The sequence below is a fragment of the Ahaetulla prasina genome, chromosome 5, assembly GCF_028640845.1.
Source record: "Ahaetulla prasina isolate Xishuangbanna chromosome 5, ASM2864084v1, whole genome shotgun sequence".
In the NCBI taxonomy this organism is placed as follows: domain Eukaryota; kingdom Metazoa; phylum Chordata; class Lepidosauria; order Squamata; family Colubridae; genus Ahaetulla; species Ahaetulla prasina.
This window is the reverse complement of record NC_080543.1, coordinates 56722393-56739885: the sequence shown is the minus strand read 5'-3', so window position 1 is coordinate 56739885 and position 17493 is coordinate 56722393. Positions and strand designations below refer to the sequence as shown.

The 17493-nt window shown below is 37.4% G+C and overlaps 1 protein-coding gene across 1 annotated transcript in view; it reads right to left on the bottom strand.

The window, feature by feature from the left end:
• Nucleotides 1–4130: 4130 nt before the first annotated feature.
• Nucleotides 4131–17493, bottom strand: part of MRPS6 (mitochondrial ribosomal protein S6) — a 37529-nt gene continuing 24166 nt past the window's right edge. The window contains exons 2-3 of the mRNA XM_058185106.1: nucleotides 16996–17135; nucleotides 4131–4621 (exon numbers count right to left, since the gene is read on the bottom strand). Of these exons, the coding sequence (XP_058041089.1) occupies nucleotides 4435–4621; nucleotides 16996–17135 (327 nt within the window). The 3' untranslated portion in view covers nucleotides 4131–4434. The remainder of the gene's footprint in view (nucleotides 4622–16995; nucleotides 17136–17493) is intronic.

Below are 17493 nucleotides of genomic sequence, written 5' to 3'. Positions count from 1 at the left end.
GCCTCCCGACGATGCTGCTACCGGTTCGCCCAATCTGGGGTGAACCGGTAGCAATCCACCACTGGTTAGAATGCAGTACTGTAGGCTACTTCTGCTGATTGCCAGCTGACTGCAATTTTGCAGATTAAATCTTACCAGGCTCAAGGTTGACTCAGTTGTCCATTCTTCCTAGGTCGGGAAAATGATGACCCAGATTTTGGGGGACAATATGCTGACTCTGTAAACCGCTTAGAGAGGGCTGTAAATCACTGAGAAGCAGTATACAAGTCTAAGTGCTATTGCTATCTCACACCTTTTAGAGTAAAACAAGTTTCCTTTGTGTATGTTGAGACTGGCGCTCAAGTCCTTGCTGCTGCATGCCACTTTCAAGGTTCATTTGATGCTGTAGAAAGAATTTTACATTAATTTTTTTAAAGGTGGTTGTATAAATACTAGATTGCAGCCAGACACTTATTTATTATTCCTAAAATTTCTGTGAAGCAAATCTGAGTCTGGAAAGTGTTACTTGATATAAAAACAAGCAATCAGTTCTTAAGAAAATTCATGTCTTCTTATTACCTTTAATTCACAGAATATTGAACAGTATTAAAAGGCAAGTGGAGCAGACAGTTTGGTGAGCTCCAAAGGGGGTGACCATGGAAATTTTGAAGGTCATAAAATTTATGTTAGAAACTCCAGCTATTCTTGGAGATTCTGATTTTTAGCTTGTAAAATGTAAAGAATGTACTCTACCAGTTAGTTATGACTCTTATCCCAACAGAAAAATTGGTTTCTCTAAATCCATTATAAGGAGACAATAATCAACTCTTAGACATCAGTGGAGACAAAATATGTTTGACCCAATTGTCACTGTGATGTTTGCAAAAATCTTGAAAGCAGTCTAAGGTGACGGGTAGTAGTAAACTGGCAGCTTAGCTCACTACAGTATTAATTGAACTAAAAGTATGACACACATTGGAATTGGATCAAAGTGCAAGATCCCTTTGATTCACCATCAATGGGATTTTTTTTAAAAGCAATAATTTTCTCACTGAGATTAGTGTTCAGTAGACCTCCTGAGTTACCTCCTATTGATGACACTGGCTCCAGATGAGCTTAGAAAAAGTACAATGCCCATTAATTACAGCTATGGATACTGTATAACTTATAAAGGCCAAACTCAATATGAAACCCCTTCCCCCCCTTTTTTTAGTAATTTGTTCATGGAGAACCAGGGCAAATATCATTATCCTTTGGACTAAATTGTTGATATCTTTGCCAATTCTGCTGTTGAAATTACCAACCATAGGATATTTGCATTTGGTAATGTTTATTCAGCTCTCTTCAAAAGGATTTGCAGGAAGAACTAAACCTTAAACCAGAGAGGTGGGTTCCATCTTTTGGGAAGATAAACGTTAATGTTAAGAATTAACCCAAAATATGTGCTATCTATCTGAATTGCCTAGATGTGATCACTGTCTTGCCAGGCAGGGATGTTATATGAGTGATGTTCTGGCAAAAAATGAGAAATGTCCAGGCACCATGTCTCCTTTAAAAAATGTTAAATTCTGACAGGTTTTGCTCAAAAATGGCATGTTCAAGGTCCCTTCCATTTACCTTAGGTTATTGTGTGGGGCCTAGAGGTTGTGCTTTCTGTTGTAGCAACTGCCCTATGGAACAGGATCCTCTAATGATTTGGATGACACTGATTCCTCTGGCTTTTTGAAAAACAGTAAAGATCTGTATAACCCTTCAGGCACTGAGTAGGGAAGGTTAAATCAGTCCAGTTAGTGAATTTGTTGATTGATCTGTACTGTTCAGTACTGGATTTTAGACCCCGGGATGTATTATGCATTATTAGTTTCTATTCTTGTATGTTTCATTGGTTTTAAATCTCTGTATGCCATCCACAACCATTGTTTTGAGATGGGCAGCTACATAAATTGTCTAAATAAAGAGGCAATCCTACTCCTCCCAGTCCCCAGAAAAGCTATTGACCTTAAAATGAAAAATTTTGGGATATTAGGTTTAATTCTTATTTTGTCTGAAATATATAAAATATGTTCAAACAAGAAATTAGCAGACTCGGTCCAATCGGCAGCGAGGAGATTGAACCCAGACCTGACGGCCGTTTCCCCCGACAGGGAGAAGCTGGAATCATTTTTATTCATTTTAACAATTTCGTATTTCCAGAAAAAGTGATGGATTGCTACTATTCTTTTGACTTGGGAATTATATTTTGTGAAAGACTTTAAAAAATTTAAAATCGTTACGGCATAGCTCCAAAAGTTGTTTCTTTTGCTGAAAACAGAAGATACCACCAATTAGTTTTCATTTACAACCCTCTTCTGTTTTCCCATGACTTCTTTTGCCCTTTCTTACTACTCAAAGGAAAAAAAAAACCCGAAGAACAGCTGAAAGGTATCTTTTAATTGGTAGCCTAAAAACTCTCTCTCTGAAGGGCAATTAAGATCCCCCCCCCGCAGTCCCACATAATTTTCAAAGCCCACTTGGAATTTTCAAAAAATAATTTGTACATCTAACTATATTTGGTTTCAAGTAGTTTATAAGTACCTCACATCATCCTTGCCCCAACAAGGCTGGTTTGGGTCCAAGAGGATGGTACTATTTGTTTCTCTATTCCTAATCTTCTATTCCTAGTTATTTAAAGGACAGTGCCAAATGCATTTTGAAAATGCTAACCTAATTATCTATAGCTCTGAGTGACTCCAGATCTTGAAATATCATATAAACATATAAATAGGAAAATATGACCTACTACTTTATATACAACTCCTCTTCTCACCTGATTAAAAACAACATTTTCCCAGAAATACTTTTATTCCTTAGAATTAAGTCAATGTGTACTCCAAAGAAAGCTTCAGTTATTTGGAGTTTTAAAAAGGCATACTACAAACCTTAAATAGCTAATTACAGATCTGGGCAGCAGAAAGACTCAATTATATTTATATTTGGATTAAAAAGGAAACTGCATACTAGGGCAAGCGGAGGAATTTGAAAGAAGTGAATGTATCTCATTGCAAGACAGCCACAAATAGATCATAAAGATATTTTTGATGAAAATATTTGCTCATGAATACAACCATAGTACAATACAATGCTCTGCTGTAATTGATAATGGACAAATTTCCATTTTTTGGTTTACCACATCTGTGGCTCTCATCTTGATGTACATGTCACTGAAAAATGTGCATTAAATAATGCCTTAATTCATTTCCTCAGCGTTTCCTTTAACACAATGGTTTTTTATTTTAAATTATTTAGACAAATTTGCATAACATTCCTTAACATTAACAGAATTTGTCCACACTGATTTCTACCAGAACAGAACCAGCAATTTTCTGAACTCAAGTTTTTTAGACTGGGATATAACTCTTCAAGAGTTTTGATTCCTTGAGTGCAATCTCCTCAATTTGAAGATCTATTGGATTCTTATAACAATGAATCAAAAAAGGAATTCCAGGCTAGGGAAGATGGCTCAAGTAAGCAAAAGGAGACAACTACAAACAATATAGAACAGATCTGTTTTCTGTGGGGCAGACTAACACCTGTTGTAATAGCTGATGTCTGATGTTAGTTTTTAAGAATTTAAAATCAAAAGTACTTTTAAATATTTAATTATGTTATTTTGAACATAGCCCTGTTTTTTTTAAAGAAGTAACCACGTGAATCTATTCTTTTTGTTAATGCTTAGTTGGTTTTAAGGAAAGGATTTAAGGATTTCCCAGTTTGGTAGATAACATATTGATACATTAAGGGATGGGGGGGAAAACAAGATGTAGAAAAAATGAATAAAATGAGGCAATTGCCACAACTTAATTTAATCAATTCATTCACAGAGAATGCATTTAAAGCTGGTAAGATGATGAAACTGATTCAATTTTCAATGCTATGTACTTATTGTAGCAAGAAAACAAGATGTCCATAGATATTACATTTAAAAATATAATAAAATAACAAAATAGTATCTTCTCTTATTTTGAAAACAAAAATTATATTTAAAACTGTTAGGATTTTAAAAAGCTGTATAGTTTTTTTTAAACTTCCATGAACTCAAACTCATTAGATTTTAGCTGTGCTGAACGGAGGAAACAATATGTCAGAGAACAGACTATGTAGATCTATAAAACTGATTTTTGAACATTTTATTGTAATTCTCAACAATTTCATTTAACACTTTGCAGTTTTTACAAGTGCCATATCTAAATGATACAAATTGCTCTTAAAAATGTTTATTTGGAAACAAGTTCTAAAAAATATTAGGATTAGATTTTTGGGGCACAGCAGGTTTAAATAAGGGGGGAGAAAAAGCTTTCTGATTTTTAAAACAAGGATATGGGCTTTATAGTAGCCAAATATTAAACTAGGTTGAAACATCACCACATCTCACACATGCTTATAATAAAGTTTGAATTAATGATAATAATATTACTATCACTTTTGGTATTTCTTCTTCTGTAGTTCTTCTACATAATTGACTGGAATTATGCCTATACATTCTTCAGTCCGCTCTATACGATATTTTAAAACACTAGATCTGATTATATCAATGTCCCGTTTTAAATGGTCCAACAGATTTGTAATAATTATTGGAGGAGAATCAAAGTCTACCAAAAAATACCTGGAAATAACGGGGAAAAAAAAACAGAGTTAAAAGTTTTTATGTTAAAAGACATATCTTGCTATATCTTTTGGGCATGATGAGACTCTAAACTGATGACATGCTTGACCCTTCCCTCAGGCTCAGCCTGAACAAAAAGTTTAACTAAATTTAAGCATGAATGGCATCTGTATATATTACACAATAAGGTAAGTACAAAAACTAGAGTATGATTTCTAAAATTTGCTCCAGTAGTACTGCCAAATGGTATGAGAACCCATAAAGGGGCAAGTCAGAATTTAAATATTTACCTATATTATTTTCCTCTTTCCTTTATTATTATTGATAATATTCCCCTCAAAAGAACAGTACTTTATCATGGTTGACGGGCTTGTGTGTTCTAACAATGCTAAAGGCTATGCTGAAGAGGCGCAACCATATCAGACAGGTCTTAGTTGGAAGTCAGTCTAAATCTGTTCCAAAAAATCAATTCAATATGATGTCTCAAAAGTGCTTCTTTTTCAAAAGTCAACTGGACTGTTTTTCCTTTTGAAAAAGCACCTTTGAGACAACTATGACCTGGATAACTGAGAATCTACATAGACATTCAATATGATGGTAATACATAATTTGAATTCCATGCTAGATTTACTGTCATGCATATTAACAAGTGTTGTGTTGGATGATATGGTTCCTGGGCATTCACTGAAAAAAGTGCTATAGGCTCAGCTCCCTCTGCAAGGCAACCAGGGCATGAAGCTGACAGGCTACTGGAAAGCAATAGAAAATTTGTTGAAAGGAATAAACCTACTAATTATGAGATGTTTCTACCAATCAGAAACATCAAAACATGGATTTCAAAAGTGAAAGTGCCAGCTTTGGGGGGAAATGCATCTGGATTTAGGAGTTAATGAGCAGAGATTTATGGACTAAAGTTCTATAATTTTGAAACACAAGTTCTTTACCAATGTTGAATTGGAAGCAATTGAAAAACAAGCAACCTAAAATTTGGGTTAATTCCGAAATGCCAATAATAATAATACCAATTCGCAGCGTGAGTAATGAACAGTAGAAGGTGAAGAGACTATTGATATTAACGAAAAACAAAAGAAACTGAAGTTACCAAAGGATTGCAAGCACTACTGGTTAATCAAAATCCAGCTGGGAAAATCAAGGATTGAATGAAAGAACCGAAAGAATACATTTGTCAAAATTGAAACACATTACATGAAAACTTTGGCTAAAATAGGAAGAATATTAATGAAACTGTTAAAATTATTCCAATTGCAACACTGGTGCAAGCAAACCCAACTGATATATGTTGCAGCCTGTGTAAACCAGTTGTTAAGAAAGTTATTTAAATAAATAGTTTTAATTTCGGGAGAAGGGAAATTGGCAGTCTTCTACAAAGAAGTCATATGAAAAATAAAAAAGTTTTTATGAATGTATTATCAAATGCAATAAACTGGAAAGTGGAAAGATAACTTTTAAAAAAAAACTTCATTACTTAGCCTTTATTGTTCACCTGAAAAGGTTCAGAAACTGTACACAAGGTGCCATATGTCTGCATTCTATGAATCTTGGTGACGTTTGTGGCTTGAGAGTGACTATCCATTTGACAGATAAGTTTCCCAATAAATCATTTGTCCATTACGGTAATACAAAACTTCTCCAAGATTGGTCACATTTCTCTAACTTCTCATTTTCCTTTTTTTCTCCCTAATCAACTTGCTTGCTGAAGAGTTTCTGAAACTACAAATGCATGCTATTCAAACAAAATTTATTCTTATTCTGAGAAAGGTGGAAGAGCAAGCTGTTTAGAAAAATTGCCATGGGTTCTTTTTTAAACTGTACCCAATTAGATTGACACAGATACAAAACAGCCACAGTAGCACTGGATCTTGAACAGGTAGTTTTGTATATCTCCCCATGAAGATTGGGGAGATGTTTTCTTTTAAAAGAACAACAAAAAGATGATACAAATATGAAATGTCAAACTTACAAATCTGTGAGTGCTTTCTATTATCTCTAACCCATTCTATTGCTATTCTGTTCTATTGCTATCCTCGCTCTAGAATTTCTTCTGGGTTTTTTTTCTCTCTGTTTACAGCCAGTTTGTAGAGTATTACACATTTACACATTGTGTTTTCCTTTACTTTTTTCATCATCTACTCCCTTTGCAGCAAAAATGCATTGCTTTATTTGGCTGCTTTTCTCCATTTGCTGATAGCTGCAGACCTTTCAAACCACAGGTCTCCTCCAAGCTCTTTCCACACCTGGTTCAAGGTTGTAGTTTTACTGAACTATCTGCCAGGCTGACACTGGGGGCGGGCGGGGGGGGGCAGGCGGGCGGGGGGAAGGGTCCAACGGAAAGGGAAGAAGCCAGCAAAGATGTCTGCCTAAAAAGAGAAAATGGTCTATTTTATATCTCATTTCCCCTTAACCTGAAATTCTGTACTTTGAACTTCCAAAGACAAGTTGCCCCAAATTAAACCACTTGTCTTTCATTCAGCGGTTCAACCTACTAACCAGACTGGAGATTTCTGTACCCTTGGAAATATTACAGAGATTTATTCTTCATAAGCTCTGCCTAAAATCATCAACTTAAACTTTTCCCCTCTACTTTGATCAACATAAAAAAAAGATATATTTAAGTTTTGATATTTTATTCATGAGCTTACAAGAATAAAAGACATTAGTTTCATGAGGGCAAAACAGTATTTTTGTCAGTTAGATATTCTTAATAAACTAGGTTCTTGTTGAGGAAGAATGGCTAAATTCAAGAGAATGCAGCACCCATTGCTGATTATTTCACTGGAAATAAACAGCTTTGAGAACAGACTATGATGCAGAGAACTGGGGTCTGATTATATAATTCTTCCAGCAGTTTACATCCACCCACCTGCATAAAAAGGAACAGAAGAAAATAAGCAGATGTGGGAGAATTAGGCATACATAATCATTAACTCTTCAACTGAAATTGAACCCTCTATTTTCGAATTATCTTTCTTTAAATGAAATGCACAAAAATATTTGGTTAAAACATGCTTATAAACATTATAATATTTAAAAACAAGGCTGCTATTCTTCATCATAACTTGGAATTGATTCAATATGAAAGGTTCAGCCCTTACAAGCAACCTCAAAACTGAACTGATGCTTCATTAAAAAAATGCTGTTTCAAAATATTTGACCAAAATGGAAGGAAATAAAAACAAACCTCAATTATTTTGTTTAAATTCACATCAGTATTTTATAGGAGTGTTTTCTTTTAAGAAATTTATGGATCAATCTTTAAAACTGCTTGAGTCAAGCCATTACCGAAGAATGTGACATGAACGTGAAAGTGAATTCACGTTCAATTGCAATTTTATATGACTGAATAGAGAAAAAGCTCAACTATCATACCCAAATTAATATATTTCTTTTCAGGTTCATCCTATGGTGTTTTTCATTTTAATATTTATAAATGGAAAGTATTAAGGCTGAAATAACTATTTGTACTCAAACCTCAAGATTCACCAATCAAAATCCAATATACACTAAACAATTTATATTTTTCTGAGACATTTTTCTCTATTCATCTTACACATCTCATGCTTTCTTTTGGATAGGAGCTTCCAGGGAATTCATGAATATAGACTAGTCTGGAAAGTAAAAGAATTCTAAAAAAGCAACAGCAAAACCAATTTCATATTATTGCAAATGGCATGGCTGCATCCAGGAAGTTACCAGGAGCTGAGCTTGACGTTACTCCCATTTAAAGACTGGGAGTAGAAAATCCTTGCTAGCTGTTTACAAGTTTTTCAGAGATATACCAACAAATCTATCTCAATGTGCATATTACAAGACAGTAATTCTTTAGAATGAGCTTCTACAGAGCGTTCAAAAGTTTCTTAGACTCCTTATATGGTAATAGAAAAAACAGAAAATTATTCAGTATTTAAAAGCTATCTTGATTTCTTAGAAATCTTGAAAAATCACAAAAACTCATTTATTCTAACTTTAGAATATTCCTCATTAGTTGATATACAAAACAAGATGTCAAAGAATGGAAGGAATATAGATGAGGTATTTGTAGAGACCTATGTCATTATATATGGGAGGCTATAAAGTAGCTTAACCACTTTTCATTTTGGTTCCATGTACTATTTATTTCAAATGTCTGGCAAAAATGCCACCCAACAGATTATTTCTGCAGAAATATAGCCTTAGCAGAAAGATCTTTCCCTAACTCTGCCCTAATCAAAGCTATTTTTTCTATTTCTTTCCATTTTTCACCATCTCCTCTGATTAAGACTCATAGAGTTTTGAAAACTTGACCCAGGTATGGGGTTTGGAACCCTTTTTTTTTCTTTTCAATGTTTCAATGTACAAAATTTGCATCTTGGACAATGCTGACTCAAAAAAAAAATGATCTCCCTACCATTAGCCATGAACAGTTTTTCAAGCAAAAATAGGCTACTTCAAAAAGGAATAGTTTAATATAGCCTTGCCATGAAATTAAATACAGTTCAATCTATAAAACTCCCTGTTGATTTGAAGGAATCTGCAACCAGTACGATGGGAGTATGTGCTTGATAGGAAGAGCTCATAAAAAATTCACATTTCTCCCACTGACATGGAAATCTTGCTTTCCGTTTTAAATGGTGGGATTGATGAGTTTTTGCTCCCTTTCTTGTGCCTTGTTCTACCCAGAAATTAAATATACCCAAATGCAACCATGTATTCAACATCTTCTTTAAAGCACTGGGGCAAAATCATGAATTTGATTTATTCTTTTGAACTATAAAAACTACCTTAGAAACATCAATTTTCTTTTCTGGAGTATAACAAGCAAAAAATACTGCAATTTAGAAGTTTTGGCTAATGTTCTGCCTGTCAACAGAAAATAGATTAACAAGTCAGCAACAACTATAGTTTTATGCAACGCAACAATTTTGCAATTTGCAAAGAAGCATCAACATTTGCCTTCACTTAGAGCAATGAACTGTGAATTGACATGTAAATATTGTTTGGAATTAAGAAGGGAAAGGAACCAAGGTCAAGAATTGTTTGCAAAAAGGCAAGCAAATGAATGAAATATAACTCAAATTCTCCAAAGCAGTCCACGCCAGCTATAGCCTTCCAGAAATATTAGGCTACAACTCTGTAGTTGTTTATCTCAGTTGCAATAATAGAAACTGTAGCATAATATGTCTAGATGGCATTAGGTCTAGGAGGAAATATTCTAGTATTCAGTGGTATTACCAATGTAGGAGAAAAATGTTCAATTAAATCCCAGTAATTCATTGCAAACTCACCATAATTCTGGTACTTTGTATATAGATGGGCAATGAAAATATGGGGTAATATTTGTACTCTATATTTCCCATCAAAATATCAGCTACAAAGACTTAAGAAAAAAAGTCACAGAATTATTTCTTCCAAGTTAAAAGAGAGGCAAAAATATCTGATTGTATAGATACCAAATTTAAAATGTATAGATTTTAATTAAAATGTCAAGATTATAAATTTGATATTGATATTATTAATTTAAATCAATATTACATTTTATGGAATTCAAATATATGCTAACAAGCTACATTCCCACAAGAGACTTTTAAAAAATTAATCAGCAAAAGACAAGCACCTGGATCCAACCTGTCTCACAACCCTAATGGGAAAACGGTTCTCAGATGATCTAGTGTGACAGAGTGCCCATGGGACAGTCTGTTTAGAACAGGGCCAGAAAAGCTGTATGTTTTATGAACACTGAACTTCATCTTTTTAAGACTATATCATCATTATTTTTAGGCTCTGCCACTGAACACTTATTAATAGGTGGCATGCGTCTAAGAAGAATCTTTGGGGGTTTTTAAATAAGTTTTTAACTAAGGGCTTTTTTAAAGGGGGGGAGGGTAAGGACTGGTGGGGGGGATACCCGTCGGGGAGGGTGCCAAGTCCAAGGTAACAGGTCCAAAGGTGACGGGGGAGGGTTCTGTTCCAGTCCATCAGGGTTGTTCTATCAATACGGTAAGTGGGAGAGGCAGATATGGCGGAAGGGGGGGCCATATCAGGCTTCGGGGGTACGCCCTCGCTATTTGAGAGCAATCGCGTGCTCCGGCCCCCCAGATTTTTCTCGTTCCCCGAGTGGTCAGAGTGCTCAGGACTTGGGCCTCCGGCTGATGTTATGCAATGCAAGGTCCGTGGTTAACAAAGCCCCCCTGATTTCAGATCTAATTCAGGAGGGGACCACAGACGTTATGGGTATTACGGAGACCTGGTTGGGCACGGAAGGGGGGGGTCCCCCTAGTGGAGATGTGCCCACCAGGTTTCCGAGCATTCCATCAGCCAAGGGCCCAAGGTGGGGGTGGGGGGGTGGCGGTCATTATCAAGGAAAGCCTGGAACCGAGGGAGACCACTGTGCCTCAGATAGCTGGTTGTGAATCCCTCTATGTGAAGTGGTGTCGTAGGACTCAGATGGGCTTGTTGATCACGTACCTGGCTCCTTGCTGCGTGACAACAGCCCTGCCCGAGCTGTTGGAGTTGCTGGCCGGGTTGGCAGTTGAAACCCCTAGACTGTTGGTCATGGGGGATTTCAACCTGCCATCAACTGGCATGGCATCCTCGACGGCTCAGGAGTTCATGGCTTCCATGACGGCCATGGACCTGACTCAATTAGTGGACGGCCCTACCCACATCGGGGGAGGCACTCTAGATCTGATTTTTGTCTCTGGCCAGTGGGCGAATGATCTGATTTTAAACGATTTAGTTATTGAACCTTTGTCATGGTCAGATCATTCTCTTCTTCGTCTGGACTTTCGGACCGCTACTCACCACCGCAGGGAGAAGGAACCAATGTGTTGGTTCCGTCCCAGGCGTCTGATGGACCCAGAGAGGTTCCTGACGGAGCTTGGGCCGTTTTCCGAGAACCTGGCCTGCGGCACGACTGAAGAAGTAGTCGCAGCCTGGGAACAGGCCGCGGCTGGAGCTTTGGACAGTGTCGTGCCTTTGCGGCCTCTGACCCGGTGCAGGTCTCAACCAGCTGCTTGGTTCTCCGAGGAGCTGAGGGAGATGAAACGCCGGAGAAGACGCCTAGAGAGTGCCTGGAGATCCAGCCATTCTGAGGCTGACCGGACACTAGTTAGATCCTATAGTAGGACCTACCTAGTGGCATTGAGGGATGCGAAGCGTTCTTATGTTTCCTCCCTCATTGTGTCGGCAGATAACCGCCCGGCTGCCCTGTTTCGGGTTACCCGCTCTCTCCTTCAACAGGAGGGGCGGGAGGACCCATTACAAGGGCGTGCCGAGGAGTTTAACGGTTATCTATACGATAAAATCGTTCAGCTTCGGGATGGATTGGATCAAAATTGGGTAGAGCCAGGCGAGAGTTTCAAGACTCATCTTGTTGAGACTGTTTGGGATAGTTTTGACCCTGTGACTCCCGAGGACATGGACAGGTTGCTGGGAAGGTTGAATGCCACCACATGTTTACTGGACCAGTGCCCCTCCTGGTTGGTGCTGGCCACGCAGGAGGTGACACGAGGCTGGCTCCGGGGGATTACAAATGCTTCTTTGCGAGAGGGGGTCTTTCCCGCTGCCTTGAAAGAGGCGGTGGTGAGACCTCTCCTCAAGAAGCCTTCCCTGGACTCAGCTGTTTTAGGAAATTACCGTCCAGTCTCCAACCTTCGTTTTACGGCGAAGGTTGTAGAGAGTGCGGTGGCACGTCAATTACCCCAGTACCTGGATGAAACTGTCTATCTAGATCCGTTCCAGTCCAGCTTCCGGCCCGGATACAGTACGGAGACGGCTTTGGTCGCGTTGGTGGATGATCTCTGGAGGGCCAGGGATAAGGGTTACTCCTCTGCCCTGGTCCTATTAGACCTCTCAGCGGCTTTTGAAACCATCGACCATGGTATCCTGCTGCGCCGGTTGGAGGGTTTGGGAGTGGGAGGCACCGTTTATCAGTGGTTCTCCTCCTACCTCTCTGACCAGACGCAGACGGTGTTGACAGGGGGGCAGAGATCGACCCTGAGGCGCCTCATGTGTGGAGTGCCGCAGGGATCGATTCTCTCGCCTCTCCTGTTCAACATCTATATGAAGCCGCTGGGCGAGATCATCAGTGGTTTTGGGGTGAGATACCAACTGTACGCTGATGATACGCAGCTGTACTTTTCCACCCCAGGCCACCCCAACGAAGCTATCGAAGTGCTGTCCCGGTGCCTGGAAGCCATATGGGTCTGGATGGAGAGGAACAGGCTCAAGCTTAATCCCTCCAAGACGGAGTGGCTGTGGATGCCGGCACCCCGGTACAGTCAGCTGCAGCCGCGGCTGACTGTTGGGGGCGAGTTATTGGCCCCGATGGAAAGGGTGCGCAACTTGGGCATTCTCCTGGATGGGCGGTTGTCGTTTGAAGATCATTTGACGACCGTCTCCAGGAGAGCTTTTTATCAGGTTCACCTGATTCGCCAGTTGCGCCCCTTCCTGGACCGGGATGCCCTATGCACGGTCACTCATGCTCTCGTTACCTTTCGCTTAGATTACTGCAATGCTCTCTACATGGGGCTCCCCTTGAAGAGCACTCGGAGGCTCCAGTTCGTCCAGAATGCAGCTGCGCGGGTGATAGAGGGAGCGGTTCGGAGCTCCCATGTAACATCCATTCTGCGCAGACTGCACTGGCTGCCTGTTGTCTTCCGGGTGCGCTTCAAGGTATTGGTTACCACCTTTAAAGCGTTCCATGGCTTAGGACCGGGATATTTACGGGACCGCCTACTGCCATCTTGTATCTCCCAGCGACCTGTGCGTTCTCACAGAGAGGGACTCCTTAGGGTGCCATCAGCCAAGCAATGTCGACTGGTGGCCCCCAGGGGAAGAGCCTTCTCTGTGGGGGCTCCTACCCTATGGAACGAGCTTCCCCCTGGACTCTGACAAATACCTGACCTCCGGACCTTTCGCCGCGAACTTAAGACTTATTTGTTTCGTCTTGCTGGACTGGCTTGAATTTTAATTTTAATTTTTTAGCTGATTTTATGGGGTTTTAATTTTTATTAATTTTTAGGGTTACTTGTATTTTAATATTGGGCCAAATTTAATAAGTTTTTTAATGTTTGTTTTTAATATTGTATGTATTGCTGTATTTTTATTTTCACTGTAAACCGCCCTGAGTCCTTTGGGAGAAGGGCGGTATACAAATTAAATTATTATTATTATTATTATTATTATTATTATTATTATTATTATTATTATTATTATTATTATTAATATAGCTGATTATGAGATTTAGAAGGGGACTAGAAAAGTGCTTGTCTACTAACTCTCAGGCCTCAAGTTGGTTTTCTCAGAGATACTCAGAATGTTTGGTAAACACACATGGAAAAGTTCAAATTACCAATTTTAACATCTGAAACATGGTTAACCTTCGCATATATAGGTCAACAGTATTCCCTAGGCATATTATAGAAGGACAAATGGAATGCAGCTTTCTACTTTTAGTATCCAGTTCTAGCATCCAGCTGAGCAGAAACTCCTAGTACAGGAGTACAGTACCAAACAACTGAATGTTAATGGTTTGATATACTGGGAAGCCTAGTGTATCCTATACAATAATGAGCCACAATTTAAATTCATATGAATTTAAGAAAGATTGGATCTGATCTAAAAGTCCAAATCTATTACAATTTTCTTCATCACAAATAAAGTTTTATGAAACCTATCATCACAGGATATATAAAAACAATTCTGAATTTTCGGGCCCCCCAGCTCTAAGGCAGGAATCATTTCTTTTCAAAGCCAAATACTGCTGCTATATAAACATGGAACAGTAACTGGATTTCAAGGCCATTAAATTTATCTATTTATTCAGGAGGGCAATAGATGAGTTTAAATTCCTGAGACTATATAATGTTAGTTAATTTGTTGAAAGTATACCTGCTTGCTAAGCAACTTATTTAATTTACAGCAACAGTTTAAGAAAGTTTAATAGGACAGATATATTTTAGCGTTTTTCTATAGGTTTATATCTATACATGGAAAAACATGACACACATACATGGCATTTCATGCATTGGTTATTAATTGTTTCCTATCCTATCCTGTTTCATGATACATACAGCAGTTTCCCGTGAAAAAATGTGAAAGCAGGTGGTTAAAATTTAGGGAGAAGCCTGACAAGACATTGTGAAGAACATGTGCTGATAGAAAAAGCACAGAGGTGCCCCACTCTCTAATCTAAAAGTTGGTGAAGAATAGACGTCCCAGGCAATACCATAGTAACATATGAGTTCAGTTAAGAACAATTTGTATGGTTCTTTAGAAATAAAAACATTTAGATTCTAGCAGAGCTCACTGCAGATTCAGTTAGTACCATCCCTAGAGTGTTCAGCACACTGTCTAACAATATTTGTTTGAACCAAATATTTTACTACTTGCCTCTCAAGGAAGCAAATATGGTCAATGGATTATTGGAAACCTGGTGGCACAAGGGTTAAGTGTAGTATTGTAGGCAAACTCTGCCAGCACCTGGAGTTCAATCCTGATAGCATTCAAGACTGACTCAGCCTTCCAAGGTTGGTAAAATGAGAACCCAGATTGTTGGGGGCAATATGCAAATAATGCTTACATTGTAAACCGCCCAGAGAGTGCTGTAAAGCGTTATGGGGCAGTATATAAGTCTAAATACTATTGCTATTGTTATTCTGTTCCATTATTTCTCTGGTTGATCCTACCCTGGCTAAAAACAGCCTCTAAAAATTCAATTCTCCCCATTTTTCAGAATAGTAACATTTCTCTACAATAGCAGTTTCCCACAACAATAAAAGCTGCAATAGAAGTAATATTTGGACTCAGCTAAGTAAAAATAATAAATGTCAAGTTTTCCCTTCAAATTTTGTACATTTAATATAGGTGATATGTTACAGATTGTTATTTTGATTGTTTTCATTATTGAATGTCATCTTTATACAATACTAGTTGTTTAGCAACATTTGTCTCTCTTTATTGAGAAGTTGTCTTTGATAAGGTATTATTAGAGTTTTAAGACTCATTACAAAAAAAAAAACAACCACCTAAATAATTAATCCTGCAAATAATTCTCACTATATCAAATACTATCATGACATGGCATTTGCTTTTGCTCATAACATTTGCTTTAAAATAAATAAACACAGGAATACTGTGATTAAATCTATTTGTTCCTTTACGTACCAACATTCAGAACAGAACTTGAAAAAAAAACAATTTTTAAACATTTTTGAATCTTAATTCAGTAGTGTATCCGTCAATTATATTATACCAGATGAGCTTATTAATTTTATTTTATTATTTATTTGTTTGATTATTTATAATAAATAAAAATATGTTTTTGAATTGTTTATTCATTTCAAGCATCTCCGTTCTATTTCTATATAGAAATAAATAACAAGCAGAATCAAATTTATCCATTATCATTATAGTTATCAGATAATTATATCAGATAAATCAAAGATAATGAATCAGTTCTGATCCAGTTAGCAATAGCAATAGCACTTAAATTTATATATCGCTTCACAGTGCTTTACAAACCTCTCTAAGCAGTTTACAGAGTCAGCATGTTGCTCCCAACAATCTGGCTCCTCGCACCACCATGGCTCTTCAGAAATACATACATATCATATTGAAATATTTTAATGAAACAAAAATGCTAATCTAGATTAAAAAAATCTATATACCAAATATATTTCTTAGCGAAGGGAATATAAAATTTTGTTTCTATACACACTACACTTACTGGAAAAACAGGAATGCAAAATACTATGAATAGAAACAAGTAATGAAGTCAATTACTGAATGAAGCCTATTCCATTTATTTATTTGGGGGAATACTCTTGTATCTCATTTTGCAATTATTAAATATTGATTCATATAATTTAGGAATATGTATACCATTGGTTGGGTTTGCTGCCAAGAATTGCAATTGGAAAATGGGTAGCTATATGAATTGATCTAATGAACAAACTAACAAACAAATGTCGCTGATTTTCATTCATTGAAATGACAGTAATGATAGTATTTTTCAAACATTGGATGCAATTGAAAGAAGTGATATGTATGCACAGGGAAGAAACGGATGCACATAGTAGCTTTGACAAAGAATCATCTTCTTCCCTTAAGCTATTCCTCAATTTGGGTATTCTTCAGATTTGTTGTACCACAACTCCTATCACCATCACTAATTTCATGTATTGGTAGTAAAAGACAGCAGTGTAGTTTAACTAATCTGGTAGGCATCAAGTTTTGGGACACTGTAGGAGCAGCTGCTAAGGCAATACCAAAGCTCCAATTTCAGTATTGTTCTTCTGTAGATTTCTGTGCTATCATCACTTCTTTGAATTATATTCAATCTAGCAAAATTACATGCCAGAATTAATAGCTCATACCCTCCTCTGAGGTGATGCTGATCATGCTTTATTATCTTATATGGCAGCATTCTTTCTCCCAGGTTTTCCAAATTTCTCACCACTGCTCCTCTTTCCAGCAAAGCTTCCACTGTGCGCCTCAGTGCTGCAGCTGTCTCTGGCTTTATACAGAAAGAAAAACATACATTTATAGTATAGTTAATTATCATTTATCTTACTTTATTTACTAAAACAGAATTGGGGGGAATGAAAACACAATGAAAACCGATAAAATGCTGTGTGTGTGTGTGGCATTTTTTGATAAAATGGTTTCAGTAAAATGTATCCATGTTATATTGTAATAGTTCGTTTATAATTGACATTCAATTGACTCATTCAAAAGGCACAAGTAACAAATCTTCAATTTAGTAGGGCCAAAAATTTGTCTTTCCAATGTTGAAGAACTAATCTCTTGACAATAATTAGGGCAAAAAGGGATCACTCACATTATTCAACTGTCAATGTCCATGTATAAAGTAG